This window comes from Mus caroli, unplaced genomic scaffold (genome assembly GCF_978045245.1).
Source record: "Mus caroli unplaced genomic scaffold, Mus_caroli_1 scaffold_8, whole genome shotgun sequence".
NCBI lineage: Eukaryota > Metazoa > Chordata > Mammalia > Rodentia > Muridae > Mus > Mus caroli.
The window spans coordinates 120,270,425-120,293,169 of NW_028227263.1; the positions used below are offsets into that span (position 1 = coordinate 120,270,425).

General features: G+C 52.1%; 1 protein-coding gene and 1 pseudogene across 1 annotated transcript; both read left to right on the forward strand.

The window, feature by feature from the left end:
- Window positions 1-59: 59 nt before the first annotated feature.
- On the forward strand, window positions 60-18,060 carry Dedd2 (death effector domain containing 2). The gene is made up of 6 exons (XM_029479316.2): window positions 60-306; window positions 950-1,090; window positions 1,709-2,075; window positions 3,226-3,348; window positions 8,984-9,124; window positions 16,968-18,060. The coding sequence occupies exons 3-6, from the start codon at window positions 1,748-1,750 to the stop codon at window positions 17,357-17,359; spliced, it is 984 nt and encodes a 327-aa protein (XP_029335176.1). The 5' UTR covers window positions 60-306; window positions 950-1,090; window positions 1,709-1,747; the 3' UTR covers window positions 17,360-18,060.
- LOC147003380 (signal recognition particle RNA) lies at window positions 8,131-8,383 on the forward strand (annotated as a pseudogene).
- Window positions 18,061-22,745: the final 4,685 nt, after the last annotated feature.

Sequence of the window (22,745 nt, forward strand, 5' to 3'; positions counted from 1 at the left end):
AATGATATTCACACACAGAGCCCATACGGTGGACTCCACTGCCATCCGTTTCACAGGTGGAAAAGCTAAGGCCCAGAAAAGGGAAACAAACAGCCAGCATTGAGCCAGAACCTCCCGCCCCTTAGGGAGACAATTCCGGGGGTGGAAACCAGTCCTAGAAGAGACCTGTCTTAGGCACGTGCTGGTCCTGACCCTGAGTCACCTAAGTGGGGAGGAGGAGCGACCGTCACGCTCAAGGCCTCGTGTAGGGGACGTGAAGACACCCTAGCCTCCACTTCTGTGACAGGATTGCTCTCATAGGTGCAGGTTAGGAGGGGCATCTGGGTGGCTCCAAGACTCAAGAGGGCTCAGAAGCGATTGTACAAAGGCTGTTCTAACCGTGGGTGTGGGTGTCTATGATAGGAGGTGCTGATGGACGCCTTCGGAATGTGCTGCACACAGGGGTGGCAAGGTCTATTGAGATTTGGGAAGAGGTATCATTCTTCTGCTTGCGACCGGAGAATTTATAAATTGGGGCTGGGGAGCTGTATGAGGAAGAATTTCCATGTAGGATCTGAGAAAGCAGAGTTGAGTTGTAGGTTTCTGGTTGCCACCTAAGAATGGGGCATACTGTATTACAAGTCCTGATTATGAGCCTTGAGCGCTCCAGGGAGTCGGGACCCTCGTGACTGGTTTACTTTGCGCTGCCAGCTGTTGGCACTGGTCATGTGGGTGTCTAGGTCGTGATCAGGAGGAAGAGGTAGTCTGTGGGATGAATAATTCCACCAGGTTGTGTCATAGGATTCAGGGGACACACACCGAGCCTGAAACCACCATCAAGAGCAAGACACAGCGAGGTTTTCCTCTTGCGCAAGCGCAGCACGGGAGAGTCCGGACGCTTGGGTTAGGGGCGGATCTGGAGTCCTGGAAGGGGTGGAGCTTGAGGTCTCATTCTGCGCTTGCGCCGTAGGGGCGTGGCGGTCGCACCTGCGCGAGTTGGGCGAAAGAGGAGGAGCGAGGTGACGCAGGCGTAATAATAGAGAAGGTGCCAGAAAGATCCAAAACAAGTGGCTGCGGCCGTCGCCCAGAAGTCATCGGACGCTGGAATCTGGTGAGGATAAGAGAGGCCTAAAGGCGACTGGTGGAGGGTAGCTGGAACCACTTGGGTGCTCGGGTGAGGTGCAGGATCGAGCGCCCTTTCAGGGAGGGGGGTCGGATTCAGACAGTACCACCTGTGTTGCGCTCAGGGTTGTCTTGGTCGGTCTCACTTGCAGGGGGCCGAGGGTCACTTTTGAAAGGTATCACTTGAGTGGGATGTTGGAGCTAGCTGGAAGGTACTAGTGGACAGAACCCGAGGGCTATGTCCGGACATTTGCCATCCAAAGTCACCGGGCAGTGGACAAGGTGCCCTGCAATGGGCCATGTAGCTCATTCGAGCTGGTCGTCTAGGTCAGTCGGTGGCAAGTTCGAAACGTACTACCCAGAAAAGGGCATCTGGGCTTGGCCCTCCCGACAGGTCTGTGGACCGGCGGGGTCTAGTGTTCGACCTGTTACTATGGGATCTCAGGCGATACCATTCCTGTCCGTGGGAGGGAGAGAGGTTGAGACCGTTGAGGGTGTGGGGGCGACTCTGCCCGGAGACACCTCGCGGGGCCCACGCTCTGGCCTCTGTGGGCTCTGAGCCACTGTGTCGCTGACCACGACCTCCTCCCCGCCGTGTGGGTTCTAGGCCCTGGTTCTGAGCTTGTTCCGCACCCCTCCCCTGGGAATGGCGTTGTCCGGGTCGACCCCGGCCCCGAGCTGGGAGGAGGATGAGTGTTTGGATTACTACGGCATGCTGTCGCTTCACCGTATGTTCGAGGTAGTGGGCGGGCAGCTGACCGAGTGCGAACTGGAGCTCCTGGCCTTCCTGCTGGATGAGGCCCCCGGCGCCCCCGGCGGCCTGGCCCGCGCCCGCAGCGGCCTGGAGCTGCTTCTGGAGCTGGAACGCCGCGGGCAGTGCGACGAGAGCAACCTGCGGCTGCTGAGCCAACTCCTGCGCGTGCTAGCCCGTCACGACCTCCTGCCACATCTGGCGCGCAAGCGGCGCCGGCCAGGTAGGTTTTGAATAGGAAGTTGCAGAAACACCTTGTTCCCTCTGGGCCCCTGTACTTCCCTGATAAGCAAGTACACTCTCCCCTATTTCACAGCAAGAAAACTCAGCAGTGAGAGGGTATGGCTTAGGTAGAAGTGAGCTTGTGGGATTCGGCCATATCAGTAATGATTGTGGCCACTGTTTGTGGGACTTTTTATGCCAGGCAGAGACAAACCTTTCATAGGAAAGGTTTCATAGGCACTGTCACCTGACAGCCCTCCCCCGCCCCCAGGGAAAACAGCAGGTTCAGAGACTCTGGGTACCTTGCAGCATGTGAGGCCACAGAGAAGTTACAGCCAAGATGCCAACTCCACGAAACTTGTATTAGTGGAGGAGTCAATTAATAGTAAATAAGGAACTTAGCTTTGGATATGGTCGTAGAGAGGGATAGAGTACTCCAGAATGAGGAGAGGAAACCTAAAATTGGGTAACAACGAAGGAATACTTTCCTAAGAAGGTGGCATTTGAAATGGGGTGGGGGGCATGAAAATGTGTCACACGCAAAGCATATGTAGCAAGGATTCAAACCTGCCTGGCCTGTCTCCAGGGTTGAGGCCCTTGATTCTGGGGTACAAAGGGAGGAGCTGGGAGGGGAGGAGTCAGGTGCCAGGAGCCTGTTTGTAGGTGTGCTGTTGGGCTCTTTCTTGAGAGATAGAGTGAAGAGGTTGGGAAGGGGGAATTATGAGCTTTTCTGTCCCACAATAAGCCTGTGGGATTTGTGTAAGCAGATGGGCACCTCTAGGAATAGGCTGTCTGCTTTTGGAAAAATACTGTCTTGAGTGTCACCCTCAAGAAGCAGAGAGCCCTACTTATAGATCATGGGGCTCCAGAGTGAGCTAGAGATGGGGGCAAGTGCTATTGCAGAGACCTGGGCTATTGAAAGAGGAACCCTGGCAGCTGGAGCTGTTGACACGGGTTGAACCGCCCCATGAGTACTCTGTCCTGGGAGGCCTTTGAACAACATCTGGGCGGGAGGTGCTTGAGGAGGCGTGGGTATTTGGGTGTGACCTCTGAGCGGCTGGGTCAGGCATCCCGTGGCTGGGCATTCTTCCTAGGATGCGGGGCTGGGAGGTGAGGAGGCTGAGATAGCTTCTTCTGTTCTCTTTCCCCAGTGTCCCCTGAGCGATACAGCTATGGCAATCCCAGCTCTTCTTCCAAGAGGACAGAGGACAGTTGCCGGCGTCGGCGACAGGCGAGCAGTTCTTTGGATTCTCCTCAGAGTCAGTGGGACACAGGTGAGTCTATCCTGTGACTAATGTCCTGCATCCTGGTCCATCAAGGAAATGGCCCGAAGGGTTTTGTATTTTGCCGTGTGCCTGTGTTTATTGTTGCTATCGGAGGAAGAAGAAGCATGTGTCCTGAAGCAACAGGGTTGTGTCACAGGGACTCACTCAGATAGCATCAGGTTATGGCCTGTGACCCAGCAGTCATGGCTGGATATATTGCTAAGGCTTATTTTATGATGAATGCCTTTAACTTGTTAAATTATTGTATTCTAGTCAGTGTATACACACATGCACATCCATATTGTTTGTTTGTTTGTTTGTTTTTCTATAGCCCTGGCTGTCCTGGAACTCACTCTGTAGACCAGGCTGGCCTTGAACTTAGAAATCTGCCTGCCTCTGCCTCCTGAGTGCTGGGATTAAAGGCATGTGCTGTCACTGCCTGGCCACATCCCTGAAATTTATTTTTTTCTTAAAGAAAGAGCAGAAGGAAGGAAGGAAGGAAGGAAGGGAGGGAGAGAGAGAGAGAGAGAGAGAGAGAGAGAGAGCGCAATTTTTTAAAAGATTTATTATATATATATAAGTACATTGTTGTTGTCTTTAAACACACCAGAAGAGGGGATCCGATCCCATTACAGATGGTTCTGAGCCACCATGTGGTTGCTGGAAATTGAACTCAGGACCTCTGGAAGAGCAGTCAGTGCTCTTAACCACTGAGCCATCTCTCCACCCCTTATCCCCCACCCCCACCCCCGATTTTTAATTATGTAAAACTTTAAACATTCAGAAAAGTTAAAAGATAGTACAGAGAGGTTGGAGAGATGGCTTGGTGGTTAAGGGCACTGGCTGCTCTTCCAGAGGTCAAGGGTTCATTTCCTAGCACCCACATGGCAATTCACAACGGTCTATATCTGTATGGGATCTAATTGCCTCTTCTGGTATGAAGACAGACATGCAAACAAAACACCCATATACACAATGTGAATAAATAAAGCTTAAAAAAAAGTACAGAGAATATCTTCACTTGGATTGAGGGATGACTAACATTCTGTGATGTGTGTGTGTGTGTGTGTGTGTGTGTGTGTGTGTGTGTAATTCTGAGGTTTTCATTGAGCCCTTTGGAAGTAAATTTCAGATATTGTTAGACCTGCCTCTGAGTTAGACAGCATCATATGAGAATAAGATTTCCTCCTAAGAAGATGGATATTAGTTCTCTGACCTCTTCATAGTCCACTTTCCAGCCTCTTAAAATCTGTGAAGTCTCGGAGTCTGTTGATACTGTTTGATATATATGCAGCTTAAAAATAATAATTATTATTTTGAGGTAGAGTGTCATTCTGTAGCCCATGCTGTCCTGGAACCCACTTTGTACCCCAGACTCACCTCTAACTAAAGCAGAGGTTCTCAACCTGTGGATTGAGACCGTTTCATAGGACAGGCCTAAGACCATGGAAAACACAGACATTTGCATTATAATTCATAACAGTAGCAAATTACAGTTATAAAGTAGCAACTAAGCTGGGCAGTGGTGGCGCACGCTTTTAATCCCAGCACTTGGGAGGCAGAGGCAGGCAGATTTCTGAGTTTGAGGCCAGCCTGGTCTACAGAGTGAGTTCCAGGACAGCCAGGGCTACACAGAGAAACCCTGCCTCGAACCACCCCCTCCCCCCAAAAAAAATGTAGCAACTAAAGTATTTCTATGGTTGGGGTCACCACAGCATGAGGAACCATATTAGAGGGTCTCAGCATTAGGAACGTGGAGAACCACTGGCCTAGAGGTAATCCTATGACTTTCCCCTCTCCAGTATTGCAATTAGAGATGTGAGCCCCTGGGCCCAACTGGCATTCACTATTTACCTCTGTAACCTCTGTAGAGTAGAAACTTTTTTCTTGACAGACAGACCCATCTTCCTCCCTCTCTCTGTGTGGGGCTGGAGCTCCTGTACGCTGTGTGTGCTGACCTCCTCCCCAGCCCAGGGTCTTCTGGTATTGTCCACCCTACAGGGTTGGTCAATGTGAGCAACGTTCTGAGTATTTCTGGTTGACACATGATGGTGTCACATGATGGTGTCCTGCTACTTGTCCTGTGTCCCGTTGCCCCCCCCCCCCCCCAGCATCCAGGTAGCTACGATGGGCAGATGGGCACCATGCCTGTGCTGAAGTTTTCACCATGAATAGGGAAGTGCGGTCAGGCACTTATGGTCACATTGGCCAGATTTATACATTGGGAAGAGACTTCTTCTTTGGGGTGTGTGTATTGGTATGTGGTGGGCGTGTGTGTGTGTGTGTGTGTGTGTATGTATGTGTAGGTACACATTCACCTGTGTTCATGTATGCAGAAGTTGACAGCAGGTGTTTTCCTAATTCCCTCTGTTGGCTGAGACAGGGTCTCTGGCTGAACCTGGGGCTTTCTAATAAGGTTAGTCCAGCTAGCCAGCTTGCCCTGGGGAAGCTCCAGTCTCTGCCTCCTCAGCATGGAATTCCAGCTGGGTGTCCATGTTTGTCTCACAGGCATGTGCTGCTTGGCTAGTAACTTTCCTGCTATGCTTGGTAGTGTGTAAGAGAATGCTTCTTAGTGTGCTTTGCACCCAGTTGTTCCTCCAGGGCATTTAACATCCTTTTGTGAACCCTGCCTGGACCATTTGCCATATTAATGTTTGTAACTCATTTATTTGTTCATATGGTAGCTTTTTTTTTTTTTTCTTTTACTTTTTTACTTTTTTCCTGGTAGCTGGGATTTACTGGCTTGTACCATGAGACTGGAACAAAGGGTAATGTTTAAAATGTGTTGTTGTTGTTGTTAGTTATTATTTTTCTGTTTTTTTGTGGTATTAGACATTAAACCTAGGGTTTTGTGCATGTTCAGCAAGGGCTTCTATCACTAAGCTACACCCCCAGGCCCTCAACTGGGGAATTTGAGGTAGGAGCTCTACAATTCAGCTGTTCTACAGCCCTTTTTTCCTCTCTAATTTAACAACAGAGTATCATTAAGTAGCCCTGGCTGGCCTGAAACTCTTGAGATCAACCTGTCTCTGCCTCCCCAGTGCTGGAATTAAAGGCGTGAGTCACCCTACCTCCACCCCTTTGTTCTCTATCTGGCAGGTGGAGTCCTTTCTAGCTTTTCTCTCCTCCTTTACTTCCAGGAATCACTGTGTAGCTACTTACTATTCACTGTGTAAATAGTCAATTAGTCATTCTTACCAAGGTTTGAATGGCTTCAGCTCTGTCTTTTGGACCTGTGTGCCTCCCTGGTTTCCTGCTTTGTGCTTTAAGATGCTCCAGGATGTCCTGGACTCACCTTGCACCTATCACCCCATCTGCTTGTCAGGGAGCCTGGCTTCTGTTAGAGACCGCCCTCGATACTTAGACACCAAATATCCATTTCTGGGTGTGTAGGACACCAACTTCTCTTGGCTGGATGGGAAATCGGATGCTTGCTTTTCAGAGAAAGTGCTAGGCCTACAGTCCCTTGACACTCAAGACATTGAGGCTTTGTTTGTTTGTTTGTTTGTTTCAAGACAGGGTTTCTCTGTATAGCCTTGGCTGTCCTGGAACTCACTTTGTAGACCAGGCTGTCCTGGAACTCAGAAATCCGCCTGCCTCTGCCTCCCAAATGCTGGGATTAAAGGGGTGTGCCACCACGCCCCCCGGCAGAGGTTGAGGCTTTTAAGTTTACTCTTAAGTATGTGTATGTTTGGGTTTATAGACTTAGGTGCTCATCCCCAGGCAATCCAGAAGAAGATGTCAGATTCCCCCCCCCCCCCCCCCCGCCCAAAAAAAAAGGTTAAGTTACTCATGGTTGGAGCCACCTCACGTGGGCATGCTGGGAATTGAACTCAGGTTTGGCTAACTGCTGAACCATAGCCTGCACCCCTGACTATTTACTGTTACAGTGAGAGTCTTGGCCATTGGTTCTGAGATAGATTTACTTCCTTTGTTTTACCACAGTAGTGAGGCAACACCACATTTTATCTGTAGAGGCTCATTTGTTCCTAATGTATTCTTTCAGGGTTTGCAACAGAAGTGACATGTAAGGAGTGTTCAAAAGTGTTTTGATTTCCTCTCCTACACTGTTGCAAACTGCATTTTGTTACAGTTTTTCTTCCAGTTTTTGTAAATTTTTCCAGCTCTGCTTTCCTTTAAAATCTGACTACTGGTGTGTGTGTGTGTGTGTGTGTGTGTGTGTGTGTGTGTGTAAGAAACTTTGAGACAGGGTTTTACAAGGTGGCTTGGGCTTGCCTGAAACTCACTATGTAGACCACACTTGCCTTGAACTCACAGACATCCACCTGCCTCTGCCTCAAATGCTGAGATTAAAGATGTGCGCCAGCCACTAGTATGTGTTTGTTCTTGTTCTTTGCTTAAATCCATCTGAGTTTGTAGTCACACTGTTCTGAGGCAGTGCTTCTCAGCCTTCCTACTACTTGCACCCTTTCATAGGATTCCTCCTGTTGTAGTAACCTCACACCATAAAACTTGCACCTTTGTAACTAGTTTTGCTGCAGTTATGGATCTTCATGTGGAATCTGTGTTTCCAGATGGTCTTATGTGACCCCCAGGGAAAGGCTGGTCTGACAGCTGACAGTTGAGAACCCTTGTTCTAAGGTACCTGCCCTACTTCCTTCATCAGAATCCTGGTGGTACCAATCATGTGGGCAAAGTTCATTGTGCTGTTTGATTTTTATCCTTCGCTTCCCTTCAGTTTATGCTGCAAAGTGTATAAAACAGTTAAGTGACTGAAAGGCAAAACTGCAAGCATGTGTGTGTGTGAGTGTGTAAGAAACTTTGAGACAGGCCAGGCATGGTGGCGCACGCCTTTAATCCCAGCACTTGGGAGGCAGAGGCAGGCGGATTTCTGAGTTCGAGGCCAGCCTGGTCTACAGAGTGAGTTCCAGGACAGCCTCCTTGAGAGATTGTTGCATTGTTTTTGTTTGTTTGGTTGTTTGGTTGTTTTTTCAAGACAGGGTTTCTCTGTGTAGCTCTGGCTGGCCTGGAACTCACTTTGTAGACCAGGCTGGCCTCGAACTCAGAAATCAGCCTGCCTCTGCCACCCGAGTGCTGGGATTAAAAGCGTGCGCCACCATGTTCGGCTAGACTGTTGCACTCTTATTTTGTTGTTTTATATTTTTAAAAAACAAAGCAAAACACCGGTTTGTGTGTACAGAGCTATGGTGCATCCCAGAGATCAAATGCAGGTCCTTAGGCCTAGTAGTAAGTACCTTTACCCACTGAGCCAGTGTGCATGTGTATAAGAGAGAGGGAGAGGGAGAGGTTGAGCCATGTTAGATAATACACCACTGAGTTATATCCTCAGCCTCTGTTTTGGGGGTGGGATGGCGATAAGCAGTTAAGGCAGGATCTCTTAGAGCTGGTCTGGCCTTGAACTCCTTATCTTCCTGCCTGTACCCCGAGTGCTGAGGTGACAGGTGTGTGGTGGTTCTAGCTGGCAGTTGTCAAGCCTGTCTCCTGTTGTGAATGTGTTGGCAGTCTCTAGGGTCAGACCTGCGAGGGTGTACTATGTGGTGGTGCATGCACCCCTCTTTTAGAAGGTCCCCCCAGAGGCTCACTGCACTAAGACCGCCTCCTTCCGAGCACCCCACCTTGGCATTCCTTCCTGGCCCTAAGCTGCTGCCTCTTTGTCTTCTAGGCTCCCCACCAACCAAGCGGCAGCGGCGGAGTCGGGGCCGCCCTAGCAGTGGTGCCCGGCAGCGGCGGAGAGCAGGCCTGGCAGCCTCGCAGCAGCACCAGGAGTTGGGCAGGCCCTCCTCAGAAGGCAAGGTGACCTGTGGTAAGTACCCGTGGGCCTTGAGAATGCTGTAAAGTGCCTATGGTGGGCCCCAGGGCTGGAGGGTGAGCCATGCCACATTCATCTGGGGTGTGGAAGACCAGGCTGGCCTTGAATTTACAGAGTTCCACCTGCCTTTGCCCGCAAAGTGCTGAGATTTAAAGGCGAGCGCCTCTCTCTCTCTCTCTCTCTCTCTCTCTCTCTCTCTCTCTCTCTCTCTCTCTCTCTCTTCAGCTTTGGCATTTAAAGAGACTGCCTGGCCTTGGGCAGGTGACAGGGGTAGGGCTTGGGGGTCATGTTCCTGCATCTGTACAGTAAGATGCCTAGAGCTGCTGTCAGAAGAGACAGTCACCCACATAATCCTCTTGGAACACTGCCTGGCCGGGACATGTGCCGAGTGAGGGCTGTGGCAGGGAAGCCCTGTCACTGTAGAGCTGACTTCGCAGTTGGGTGATAATCCATTGGAGCTGAGATTGCTGAGACCATAATGGGTGCTGCCAAGGGCCAGGTGGAGAAGCCAGCCGGACCGTAACCGGAGGCTGGGCAGCTGCAACGTGAATCATGAATGGAGTGCGGGTTTCTTTCTGTGCCTCTAGTTTTTTGCGCCCGCGTGCGTGCGTGCGTGCGTGCGTGCGTGCGTGCGTGCGTGTGTGTGTGTGTGTGTGTGTGTGTGTGTGTGTGTGTGTGTTTGTGTTGATACAGGTTTTTATTATGTGACCCAGGCTTGCCAGGTACTCAATATATAATCCCCAAGCTGGCCTTGACCTTGGAATCCTCTTGCCTCAGCCTCCCTAGAGCTAGATTATGTAGACATGTAACCAACACCCTTATCTCCGGACCGGTCTTTGCCCATGGGATATTCCACTGTGGTCTGGGGTGTGCTAGGGGACTGGGTCTGACAGCCATCTCTGGTCCTTCTATCTCTGAGCTAGATAGACTCAGGGACCCAAAGGAACTCCGATATGGTCTCAGACTCCAGAGTGTCTAGGCTGTGGGAACTTGGATAAGGGGCATGGTAGGCTGAGGACACAGAGCCAGTGGGGTGCAGGGAATGCTGCAGAGGAGCTGGACAGGTGGTCCCCCCGTGGCCTCAATGTAGAGTGTCCAGTGGAGTGAGGTGTTAGAAGCAGAGGCTTTGCCAATGGGGACAGGGAGATACAGGGAGATATGGCAGGAGGGACCGCGGAGGTCCAGGCTGTGTTCTGGGGCTGCAGAGCCCCAGAATGGTCCCGTTACCATTTCTATCCTTTAACTTTTTCTTTCTGAGCATCTCTTTATCGGGTACTGCAGGCATCAAGGACACAGTGAGACCAGGTAGGGAAGTCCCTGGTCTTCAGGAGTTTTCATGATAGTGTGGAAAGTAAATAACTCATGACATGAGGTATCATGTCATCTCAGCTGCCACAAAGCCTGGTGGGCCTGCAGGGACATCCTGATGGAGGTGTCACACCAAGTGATGCCAGCAGGGAGCTGCGGAGCCCTCAGTGGCATGCGGTCATCTGAGCAGCTGGCACAGGTTAGGAGACAGAGATGGGGTAGAAGGAGGCGCTGGGTTCTTCTGAATCTATAGGAGGCCTTGGCTTGGGTGGTGCCTCCTCTTCCCCTGAGCAAGCATAATTTGCATACACCCACCCCTCCCATTGCCCATGTGGCCTTTCAGGCAGTGGGTGTTGGCCCGTTTCAGAGATGAGGTGGCAGATACCTGTGCTCGGTACTGCCAGGAGCACAGCAGCATAGGCAGCCCATGTCCTCACAAGGCGCTGCTGGCTTGAGGGGGGGGGCTGCCTGGAACTGGGAGTCAGGTAATTAATTGCCAGCCATCTGGCTGGCTGGGTAAGTTAGGGAGTCACTGCCCTGAGGGTCTGGGCAGACTGTGGAATATCCAGGCTTCAAGTGTCTTCCCTGAGGCCTGGAGGTTGTTAGTCAAGGTGTGGCTGGGACTTGAAGGACCATGAACTGCCAGTCTGACTGCTGAGTCACCTGGCAGGGTGTGGTTAGCTTAGGTTCTCCCTGCTCGGGCCCTAATTTTCCCTTCAGAAAAGTAGTGATGACTTTACCAAGGCAGTGATTCTTCCTGGTCTGACAAAGGAAGGACAGGGCTGCTCTTGCTCCTGCAAACCCAAAATGCTTGACCCCATTGAGAGGCAAACCTAAACTACGAAGTCCTTGAGGGTAGAAGGGGGTAGTTGGGGGCCCTAGGTTTGGACATAGGCCCTGAGTCCATACACCTCAAGGCCATCCAGTGGACAGTGCTGGGCGTGTTTCTGGCCTCATTCTCAGGACAACTATTGAAGTAGTGCCCGCGTTCACCACTGTGTGAGTGTGTTGAAGTAGTGCCCGCGTTCACCGCTGTGTGAGTGTGTTGAAGTAGTGCCCGCGTTCACCGCTGTGTGAGTGTGTTGAAGTAGTGCCCGCGTTCACCGCTGTGTGAGTGTGTTGAAGTAGTGCCCGCGTTCACCGCTGTGTGAGTGTGTTGAAGTAGTGCCCGCGTTCACCGCTGTGTGAGTGTGTTGAAGTAGTGCCCGCATTCACCGCTGTGTGTGTTGAAGTAGTGCCCGCGTTCACCGCTGTGTGAGTGTGTTGAAGTAGTGCCCGCGTTCACCGCTGTGTGAGTGTGTTGAAGTAGTGCCCGCGTTCACCGCTGTGTGAGTGTGTTGAAGTAGTGCCCGCATTCACCGCTGTGTGTGTTGAAGTAGTGCCCGCGTTCACCGCTGTGTGAGTGTGTTGAAGTAGTGCCCGCGTTCACCGCTGTGTGAGTGTGTTGAAGTAGTGCCCGCGTTCACCGCTGTGTGAGTGTGTTGAAGTAGTGCCCGCATTCACCGCTGTGTGTGTTGAAGTAGTGCCCACGTTCACCACTGTGTGTGTTGAAGTAGTGCCCGCTTTCACCGCTGTGTGAGTGTGTTGAAGGGCAAGGGGAGGAAGGCCCTAGTACCAGAGCTGGCAGGAAACCAGCTTGTTCCCCTCTGTCTCCAGAGAGCTTGCAGAGGCCTCTGTTCTCCGTGAGCTGTTTCTAGTGGGAGGAAAGCCAAGTCGGAGGTGTCAGATGAGGCAGGGAGCATCTCAGCGGAGCTCACAGGAGCAAAAAGCCTGAGTGCACATCACCCTGAGTGATCCCCGGGGGCACAGAGGCCATGAGGGTTTGGTGGAGTGACGATGGGAGAAGACTGCTAAGGGGGCAAGAACAGGGTCTTGGCGTGGGGCTCTGGCTACTGTAGGCTAGATTGGTTTTAAGCTTCTGGTGATCCTCCTGCCTCTGCCTCCTAAGGGTTGGAATGTGGTCTGGCTCCATATCATTTCGTGTGTGCAGCAGGGGGACTGGAGGGGGCTTTTCTGAGAATAGTGTCTCATGTGGCCCACCTAGAACTTGATACATAGCCAAGGTTGCACTTGAACTTCTGACTTGACTGCCTTTGTCTTTAAGCATGTTGTGATACCATGCCCATGTTACAACTTTGTAATGAAAAATATACAAGAGCAGAGGGACTGCCCTCATAACCTCCAGGCCCTTTGATTTCAGTTGTCCATTGTGACTGACCTCTTCTCCGTGCACCGTGATGTCATCTCTGTGTGCCGTGTTGTCCTGCAGTCATCCCAGTTGTCTTACTACTTACTTCACAGACAGAAGCAATGTCCCTTTTAAAAAAGTTTTTAGACAGGATGGCACACTATATCTCAGGCTGGACTTGAACTTGTAATAATCCTCCTGCCTCAGCTTCCTATATGTTAGGATTGCAGGCAGATGTCAGCACTCTGCCCATTGAAGTTTTCAGGCTCCTTTCCTGGGTCACAGTGGTTCCTTAATCAGGAGGCAGTGGTCACTAACCTCTCTCTGAAGCTTGGTGGCAGCCGCTCTTGTCAGGCTGGCACAGAGCCAGGCAACTGGAGCGGGAGCCTACTGTGCACTCCAGGTGGGCATTTACTCCAGGCTAGCCCTTACTGTGGTGTTCCACGGAGGCTACTTGGGCTGGGCACTTCAGTGCTGTGAGAGTTAGATCTTTGTCCTCAGCACACCCACCCAGGAATGCAAGGGAGGTTCGTTCCAGGGCTCTCAGAGACAGTTGGTAGGCAGCTATGCTCACCACTATACCACCAATGCGAGACTCCAGCTGGAACCTGCTCCCTCCATCAACCGGGTACTTGCTTGAGAAGACACTCTCTCTTCTGCGTCTTCTTCTGCCCCCAAATGAGAAGGGACCAAGGCGGTGCTCAGGCCCATGCGTGCAGGAATCAGACACAGCTTCCCAGTTTTAGGAAGGCAGAGCCTGTTGGGTAGCTGTCCCCAGCACTACCAAAACAGAGTTGTAAGCAGCCTGAGCCAGGCCTGCCCTTCTCTCCACCTGTCACTTTCTCCTAGTGTCTTGCCCTTGCTCCTGCCTACTTAGTGCTCTCACCCAGCCCCTGTGGTGGTCATCCCTGAGTCAGGGGTCCTTGTCCCCACATCACTCATGCTTGGTCTCTTTAGGGCAGTGCTGCTAGGACACCACGGGGTTATGGAGAGGTGTGATTACCTCCAGATGTCCACAACAGGGGCTTAGCTGTTAAATGAGACCAGACCTTCCAACCCTGCTGTCAGTGACCTTCCTCCTTCCCCACAGCTGGTGACGGCCCTAAGCTCTTTTCTCTCTGGCAGACACACCACCCTTCCCATGTCTCTGGTCTTTCTGGCTAATCCAGTGTGTACCTCACACTTCACTTCAAGTGCCATTTCCTAGAACAGAACTCTAAGGTCCCTGCCTATCGTCTTCCCGCCTGGCCTTAGAATGCCCTGTAATTTCGTGTTTATATATGCTTGTATGAGAGGCAGCCGACAGGGTTGGGCGGTTAGGAGCTTGGGCTCAGAACAGAGCTGGTCACCTCGGATAGAATTCTGGAATGGTCCAGCTTGATGATTCAACCTCTGGGCTCCAGTTTCCTCATCCACAGAAGGGAGGCTCAGCATCACCTCGTAAAGCCGTGGACATGATCAAAGGGCTCAGAGGGCCAGGTGCATGCGTCTGGGGCAGCCAGAAGAGAGTCCACGCAAGTGTCACCTGTTCATGCTGGCTCAGGGTTGAGGAGAGGCTGTGTGGTGAGCAGGTGATTCAGGGCCAGGGTGGCACTGCGGTGGGTGGGGCTCATTGTTGGAGTGTCTTGTCCCTCCCTTTCCTGTGATCTATTTCCAGGTCGGAGGTGGACTGTGCTCTGGTAGGTAGAGTGTTTCCTCATTTATAATGGTAGTAATGATGGGACCCTTAGGATTAGATAGGGTAAGACAGGAAAAGCCCCCAGGGGTGGGCCTGGCCTGGGAAGAGAGGGCTGGCTAACAGTGGGCAGCTTGACTCTGCCCCACCCGTGGCATGCCCTTCTTCGTTCTTGGATGCCTGATACTCTGTAAACACCTGGTGAGAGACTGTCCGTCGTCTCTGTTCTACCTTCCCGTGGACGTGCACTCTGGGTAGTCGATGGCTGGTTTCCATGTCTGTTCGGTAATCTGTACTATGGGAGAGGATCAGGGAAGGGCTGGCTGGGCTGGGCGTGACGTCTTAATGCAGTGCTTTGCTGGGCGAGTTGGTGTGTTCAGGGCACAGGAGGTGGCCAGATCATTCTGTGAGGGTGTGAGGGGAAAGCAGAGTGTGGAAAGATGGGGCGGGGGGTGGGCGAGTTGGTAAAGGAGGAAATTGACTGGACCCAGTGGAGAGTCGAGGGCCTAGGTAGGGTCACGTGGGGAGAGAGGTGGGTTTCGAAATCACAGTTCCTGATTCTGTGACCTTCGTGTGCTGTGAGCCCCTGAGCCCGGCACTGTACCAGTTGCTCCATTTAATCCTCATGACTACCGTGCAGCAGGGACCTCTTGTTTGTTTGTGTTTTTCAGATGGGGAAACAGGCTCAGAGAGGTGAGGTCACATGCCCAAGGCCCACAGCTAGAGCGTGGCAGAGCTGGGACTCACTTTCAGGTGTGTGGGACCCCACCAGCTGCCTCTGGCTCTGCCTCTGCCCAGCCCTGTGTGGCCTTGGGCAGCTTCTGATTCCCCCACTCCCATGGTCCCCACCCTCAGTTGGGAAGTGTGGTCAGAGGCTTTTGGGAGGCAAGGATGGGGGCCCAGAGGGCTTATGTGGCCTTTAGGATGAGGGTAGCTGGGTCCACAAGCAACCCTGGGAGCTGAGGCCGACCCCTCCAGGCTGAGTTCTCTGGGCCTCTAGTGGACAGGATGCGGTTCCCCTCAAGGTAGAAAGAGGAAGGCTTTGGGGGAGGAGGAGGAAGTGAGTATGGTAAAAAGTCATCTGTGGTTCTGGGGACCTGCCTTCCTGCCTTTTACTCTTTGCTCTCTGTTGAACGGCTGTGAAAGGTGACGGCGCCCACTGCGGTAGAACCTTCTTCCCATTCGATTTCCTTTTGGGTTGAAGGTGGCCCTTGACTTCCGGGTTGGGGCATGTCCAGGGTCAGTCACAGCTGTCGGCCACTGTGGTTTCAGGAATAGACACTGAGTTGCAGCCTTCTCGCTGGCTCAGTGCTTTCTGTCCCTTCTTGTCTTTGTTATATTCTCATTAACAGCCCTTCAGGCAGGGACTGTGCCCTGGTCTAGGTGGGGACCGGTGTTTACATAGGCTCTGATTTGCCCAGGGGTACTGCTGTCTGGATCCAGGAGGCTCTGCCAGGCTGTGTGACCTTGGACTCCACTTCAGATCTGTAGATGGAGTGTATAGGGGCCTGCCTCACAGGCCTGTGTGTGGCTTGAGCTCTGACTCACACACTTGGAGGTCGTGATGTTTGGCAATTGTTGATGCTATAGAACTATTGGCTGCTGTGGTCCCTAAGCATAGCTGAACCTGGCACGACCGTGTCCCAGTGGAGAGGTAATAAGCCCAAACCCATGCTTGCAGTGACTCCTAGAGAACCGTCTTTGTCCCCTTCACAGAGGTGTTACCTCCTTTGGGCAAGTGCAGGTTTAGGCTAAATGACAGGAACTAACCTTAAAGTGTTTAAGGGAGAGTGGGGAAACAATGGTGGTACCTGCCGGTCCGATGGTGGTGCCTGCTGGTCTAATGGTGGTGTCTGTTGGTCCTGGTGGTTCTTCCTGCTACGTGATGGACTCAGGGATCTCTTTCCCTCTGCTGTTGGCTCCGTGTGGGCTTCATTCTCCTCCCTGGTTGTCCCGGTAGCCCTTAGCAGCCCTGGGCTAACCCTGTCATCTTAGAATACTGTACCTTCAGCAGAGCTGGGTCTCCTGGGCTTTGCTGAGGCCCCTTGCTCCCTGAAGCTCGTAGGAGGATGGGCTGTGTTTGATCTGAGATTCTTCTCTCTGTGTGAGAGGTGGGTCTGGGCTGGCTGCTGAAAGCCAGGTCCCTTGGCTTATGCATTGGTTCATTCACAGACACAAATACTGAGCTCTGTATGCCCAGGGTGTGTGCCTGAGCCACACACCAAGTCCTTCAGGGTGTTGCTACCCAGGGAACTCGGGATGCTGCTGCTGGAGTAGGTTAGAAGACAACATGTGCCTTGGGGAAAACCAAGCTGGGTCTGGAGAGGTGGAGAAGCTGCCAGAGAGTGAGGGTGGCGGTGGATCTAGAGTAGGTCTGGTCTGGGTGGGCCTCACTGGGAACTGGGCGTCAGAAAAAGGGTTGTAGGAACTGGGGAGAGAATAACCTTCGGTGGCCAGAGGCTCAGAGGTGGTGCTGAATGGGATGGAGGAGGCTGCCTCGTGATTCAGGGAGCAGCAAGGAGTTGAGATTGGAGAGGATGCTGTAAATCAGAAGTAGCAGAGAGGGGTAGGCGGCAGGACTTCCCCTGGTGTGGCTGTGGGAAGGGGGTAGGGCAGGGGGATGAGAAGCATGGTTCCTGCTGATGAGCCCCCTCCTTCTCCTGCAGACATCCGGCTCCGGGTTCGGGCAGAGTACTGCGAGCATGGGCCAGCCTTGGAGCAGGGTGTGGCATCCCGGAGACCTCAGGCGTTGGCCAGGCAGCTAGATGTGTTTGGACAAGCCACTGCTGTGCTACGGTCAAGGGACCTGGGCTCTGTGGTGTGTGACATCAAGTTCTCAGAGCTGTCTTATCTGGACGCCTTCTGGGGTGACTACCTGAGTGGCGCCCTGCTGCAGGCCCTTCGGGGCGTGTTCCTGACTGAGGCTTTGCGGGAGGCCGTGGGCCGAGAGGCCGTCCGCTTGCTGGTCAGTGTGGACGAGGCTGACTATGAGGCTGGCCGGCGTCGCCTGTTGCTGATGGAGGAGGAAGGAGGGCGGCGTGGGACAGAGGCCTCCTGATCCTGGATCTGGCAGGACTGACCCCACCTCCAAGTCTCCGCAGGCCACCAGAAAGACGACGACCCTCTTGCCCCCAGACGATTGACATTCAGCAGCTTGAGGACGGTGTCAGGACTGCAGGTTCCGTGATGGCCTCTCCGATGATGTGGGCTTTGAGGCATAAACCACTTCCAGCTGCTTCCATCCCGAGTTCCCTGCTCCCAGGTGGTTTCCCTCAGCCTTGGGGGCCCAGCCTCACAGAGCCCCGAAGCAGGGAGGCATAGCTCCCTGCACATCGTGTCTCTCACCCTGGGCTGATGCTGTCTGCCCCACACACTTTAGCCTAAGGGCTACTCTCTCAGGATCTCAGATTTACTGTCCCCACGTGGGTTTCAGCCACAGCAGTGGGCTCTGGAGCTGGGGCTTGCTCACCTTGCCCATTCATCTAATCAACCTGGGCTCTGCCTGCCGCACATACAGATATCCAACTCTCCATCACCTTCCCCTGCTCCCTGGAGTGAGACAGACTTGCCCTTGGGCCTTTTAACCCAGACTGTCACACATGGGCTTTGTGGCCACATCAGGTCAAGGGCAGCTGTTTCATACAGAGCTAGGACCAGAACCAGCCACTTTCTCGTGAAGGGAAGGTGAGGAGGTGGGCTGATGGGAAGATGGTTTACAAACTGCGCCAATAAAACTGCCCCAGAAAGGGCACAGGTGGACGTCAAGGCTCTCCGGTTCTTTTTGTTCGTCAGCAAGGGGAAAGGGCTGGAGAAGAGCAAGATGCTAGCTCATCTGAACAGGCAACTCCATTCCTTGGGCCTCTTTTTCCTTAACCATCACAGGAAATAAGGCCCTGGCATCGACACCCAGCCTATTCACGCATGCACTGTAGGATTCTGTATGTTCATGGAGGGAAAATCTTTCTAAGTTTTATGTGTGCAGGTGTTCTGCTTGCATGTGTGCCTGTGCACCACATGTGTTCTGGCCTCCGAGGAGGCCAAAGAAGTGGGTGTTAGATGCCTTGGAAGTAGAGTTAGAGCCAAGTCACTGTGAGGCTCCTGGGTCCTCTGGAAGAACAGCCACTGAGCCGTTTCTCCAACCATTTTCAGGTGTTTGTAACGAGCGCATACACTGAGTGTAGTGCCCATGGATGCCCAAGTTGTGAGATCGCCCTGGAACTCAAGTTCTCAGAAGTCGTGAGCTGCCTGACATGGCAGCTTGGAACGGAACCCTGGTCCCCTGAAAGAGGACTCCAGGATTTTTAGCCCTCTCAGTGAGAGGAATTGATTATTTCCAAAACTGTTGGAGCCCTGGGAATGGGGAACTGGAAAGGAGAGGCAGCCAGGGGTTCTCTGCCTGCCATTCCTGCCCCCGCAGCTCCCAACCCTCCCTCTCTGACTTTGGGTTTCCGAGTCCAAAGCTAAAGCACTACCTGCCACTATGTGGCCCAAGGGGAATGTGTGAGGCCTCTCCTGCCTTCTCCCCTCAGAAGGCAAAGACGCAAGAGTGTTTCTCACACAAAATCAAGTCTTCCATCCTTAGGGCCTAAGGAGCAAGGACTGGAGAGATGGGGGTGGGTGGGTGGGTAGAGATTCCAAGGGCTGCCCTCTTCTGGGACAAGAAGTGTTCTTGCCCATGCCTGAGTGCTCTTCCTGGACCCCTAGTGGTTGGTGGACAGGGAAGAAATGGCAGACGTAGGGGTTGAGTTCTGTCCAGGAGTGGAGGTGGGTCCCACCGGCCTCTGTGTGTCCTTAGAACCTGCTCTTACTGTCTCAGAGCAAAGTTCTACTAGGTGGTCTGATGGCAGGCTGCATTGTGTGAGGTCACTAAAGCAGTGCCCTGAAGGGTGAGCAGTTGCAGGCAGGCTGGACCAGTGAGGGGAGGCTGGCTTAAGTAGCCCTTTCCTGTCGGGCCCGGAAGAGCATAGGCTTGTTTTTATTAGTTTGTTCTCGAGAACTGGGTCCTCCTCTGTATCTCTGAAACACACAATGTGGATCAGGCTGACCCCAGAGCTCTGGGGTGTGCCCTTAGGCCTTCTTACCACAGTTTAGCTCTGAGGCTCTCCCAGCGTGAGTTTTAAGTGTACCTGGAGGTGAAGCTGCCACACTCCTTGGCCCAGGACTGGCTCCGTTCAAGCCTTGAGGTAGCTCCCCTTTTCCCTCAGCTACAGTCTGAGGCTTCTGGCTGGGCAGATTTCCCACTCCATGCCAGTTCTTTCCATGCCTCTCGCAGACATGCCTCTCTCTCCCCCTACATATTCTGGAAGCCTCTCCTGCCTGTTAGCTTCCACCCTGCCTACACTTCACCCTATCAGCTTTCATCATGATGTGCACCAGGAGGGAGTTAACCTAGGTAGGAGGAAAGGGACCTGTGCAGGTGGAGTGTTCCCGTAAGTCTGTAGTAATACAAGCCCGAGGTGTTGCCCTGGCGCACCTGCAACCTTCCACAGTGCATGCTCCGTGGATCCCTCTTGGGCTTGTCAGAGAGGTTTGGGTACCAAAGAGGTCTAGTAGACCCCCCAGAAGTGGCTTACACCAGCACCATGAAGGCAGCACAAGAGCTTCAAAAGTTCAGAATCAGGATTTGAGGAAGGGGCAGTATCTTACCCCTGAGATAGGACCCTGTTGGCTTGACGATAGTGGCCTATCACTCCACAGAGGAACAGAGCTGAGGGCTTGCCCTGGAATGAGGAGTTCCCCAGAATGATTCCAGTATGTGGGGGCTGGGGGGCAGGGGCAGAACGGTCCTTACCGAGGCCTCAGAATATTTCTGAATTGGATGTAAAGACACTGGGCAGAGGAGATATTAAGGGGGAAAAAGCCACCTACCCCTTTCATTTGGCCTGAAGTCTTCCTGCTGCCACCTATATGGGGAGTTGAGAACTATCAGAGACAGATGTGAGCCCTTGGCATGGGAACTTAAGGTGACTGAGGTGGCCCTAATGCACTCAGCTTGGCAGCAACTGTTCCATGAAACCTCCATGTAGCTGAGCTGAACTGAAGACCCTGAGGGGATTCCAGGTTGGGCTCGAGAAATCGGGAAGAGCCCCTGTTTTATTGATACCCAAGACTGGCACTCCGGGACTCACAGACCAGAGTGACCAGACAGCTATGAATGAGCAGTTGGGCTGCTCTGGAGCAGCCCAGAGGACAGTGAATGGAGAGATGCGGCCTGCTCACTAGCACGACCAGGCCTAACAGGGAACATGTTTCTTACTTGGGGGAGAAAGCAGGAGGGTCAGGAGTTCAAGGTCATCCTCAGACACAACAAGTCTGAGGCCAGCCTGCTTTTGAGACCCTGACTCAAAAGCAACAGTGACAGAAAAAATGACCACATCGCTGCGTAACATTTGAGTCGTGAAATACAACATTCAGAAAAGTTTGGAAGATACTTCATGTAATGTAAATCTCATGTGTAACCCCATGCCGGGGCTTGGGGAGGAAGCAAGCCAAGCCATCTCTCCTGGAGGCCTCAACCAGCTGCTTTTCCGTTCTTTCTTACTACGTAGCCCTGGCTAACCTGGGACTCCCTGTGTACACCAGGCTGGCCACAAACTCAGATCCTCCTGCCTCTGCCTTCCGAGTGCTGGGGTTAAGGGTGTGGAGCAACACAGCTAGCTGGTACAATACATTTTTATTTTTCATATTATCTAGCGTCATGTCTTATTTTGCTCACTGCTATGCTGTGAGGCTCTTCCGTGTGTTTATCTGAAATTGATGTGTTTCTATTGCTACGCATCATCCCAATGTGTGGATACACTATGAATTCACGTGCTGGGTGGATATTTTGCGTTGTTCCCATGTGAAGCTGCTATGAACATTCTCGAGCATATTTGTTTACTTGTTTTGTGTGTGAACAAACTCTTCTTCCCACTGGGATCTCCCTTGAGGTAGAATTGCTGGTCGTGGTTATGAACAGGGTCTGCTTTGGTAGATCCCATCTGAACCCTGCATCCCATAAACCTGATTAGGTTACCACAGACACAGTGACTAACGGATTATCAACCACCATGTGGGTGCTGGAAATGGAGCCCAGGATCTCTGGAAGAGCAACCAGTGCTCTTAACCAATGAGCCATCCCTCCAGCCCCTCCAGTGAGCATCTTTTCTGCCTGCTCTATTGTTTCCCCTTGAGACCCCTTTCCCTAAGGTGGAGATACAGACAGATACCTTGTCAGCAACGGTGTCTGAGCAGTCCCTGCTTCCTCCTCACCAGTCTTCGCTGTTGTCAGACAAATGCATGTGCTCATCTGTTGGGTGTGTAGTAGTGCATCATTGTGCCTTATTTTCTTCCTCTCCAGTGATTGATTGCTTCTGCTTTTCTAGGAAAGTATTTTGTTTGATTTACGGTAGGTGTGTGTGTGTGTCTGTATGTCTGTGTGTGCATGTGCTTGGCGGTTAAAAGAGGACATTGAATACCCTAGATCTAGAGTCACAGGAGGTTATGACCTACCCAAGTGGCTGCTGGGAACCTGGTCCTTTGCAAGAGCAGCAACAACAGACAAGAGCTTCTCAGCTGCTGAGCCATCTTTCCAGCCTCCCCTTCCCTATCTTTCCAGCCTCCCCTTCCCTATCTTTCCAGCCTCCCCTTCCCTATCTTTCCAGCCTCCCCTTCCCTATCTTTCCAGCCTCCCCTTCCCTATCTTTCCAGCCTCCCCTTCCCTATCTTTCTAGCTTCCCCTTCCCCATCTTTCCAGCCTCCCCCTCCCCATCTTTCCTGCCTTCCCCCTCCCCATCTTTTGAGATATTTTGCTGTGTGGTCCAGACTGGCCTGCTACTCATTGTCTGCCTGTCTTAGTTTTTCCCAGTTCTGGGATTACAGCTGTGCTACCATGCCCAGTTAGTTTCTGCCTAAACTTTTTTGGGGGTAATAGGAAGGGAGCAGCAGTCTGAGACTGTCTTAAGTGTAGTCCAGACTAGCCCTGAAGTCCCGATTCTTTTTCCAGTTCTTTCTTTCTTTCTTTCTTTCTTTCTTTCTTTCTTTCTTTCTTTCTTTCTTTCTTTCTTTCTTTCTTCCTTTCTTCCTTTCTTCCTTTCTTCCTTTCTTCCTTTCTTCCTTTCTTCCTTTCTTCTTTCTTTCTTTCTTTCTTTCTTTCTTTCTTTCTTTCTTTCTCTTTCTTTCTTTCTTTCTTTCTTTCTTTCTTTCTTTCTTTCTTTCTTTCTTTCTTTCTTTCTTCCTTCCTTCCTTTCTTTTCCTTCCTTCCTTCCTTCCTTCCTTCCTTCCTTCCTTCCTTTCTTTCTTTCAGAATTATTTTTATTTATTTTTCTGTATATGAGTACACTGTCACTGTTTTCAGACACACACCAGAAGAGAGCATCAGATCCCAATACAGATGGTTGTGAGCCACCGTGTGGTTGCTGGGATTTGAACTCAGGACCTCTGGAAGAGCAGTCAGTGCTCTTAAC

Excerpts from the sequence above, each read along its gene's own strand:
- Dedd2 (XM_029479316.2), top strand. The coding sequence starts at position 1,748 with ATGGCGTTGTCCGGGTCGACCCCGGCCCCGAGCTGGGAGGAGGATGAG. Across the intron at positions 2,076-3,225 it reads GCGCAAGCGGCGCCGGCCAG|TGTCCCCTGAGCGATACAGC; the intron begins GTAGGTTTTGAA and ends CTCTTTCCCCAG. Across the intron at positions 9,125-16,967 it reads AGAAGGCAAGGTGACCTGTG|ACATCCGGCTCCGGGTTCGG; the intron begins GTAAGTACCCGT and ends CTTCTCCTGCAG.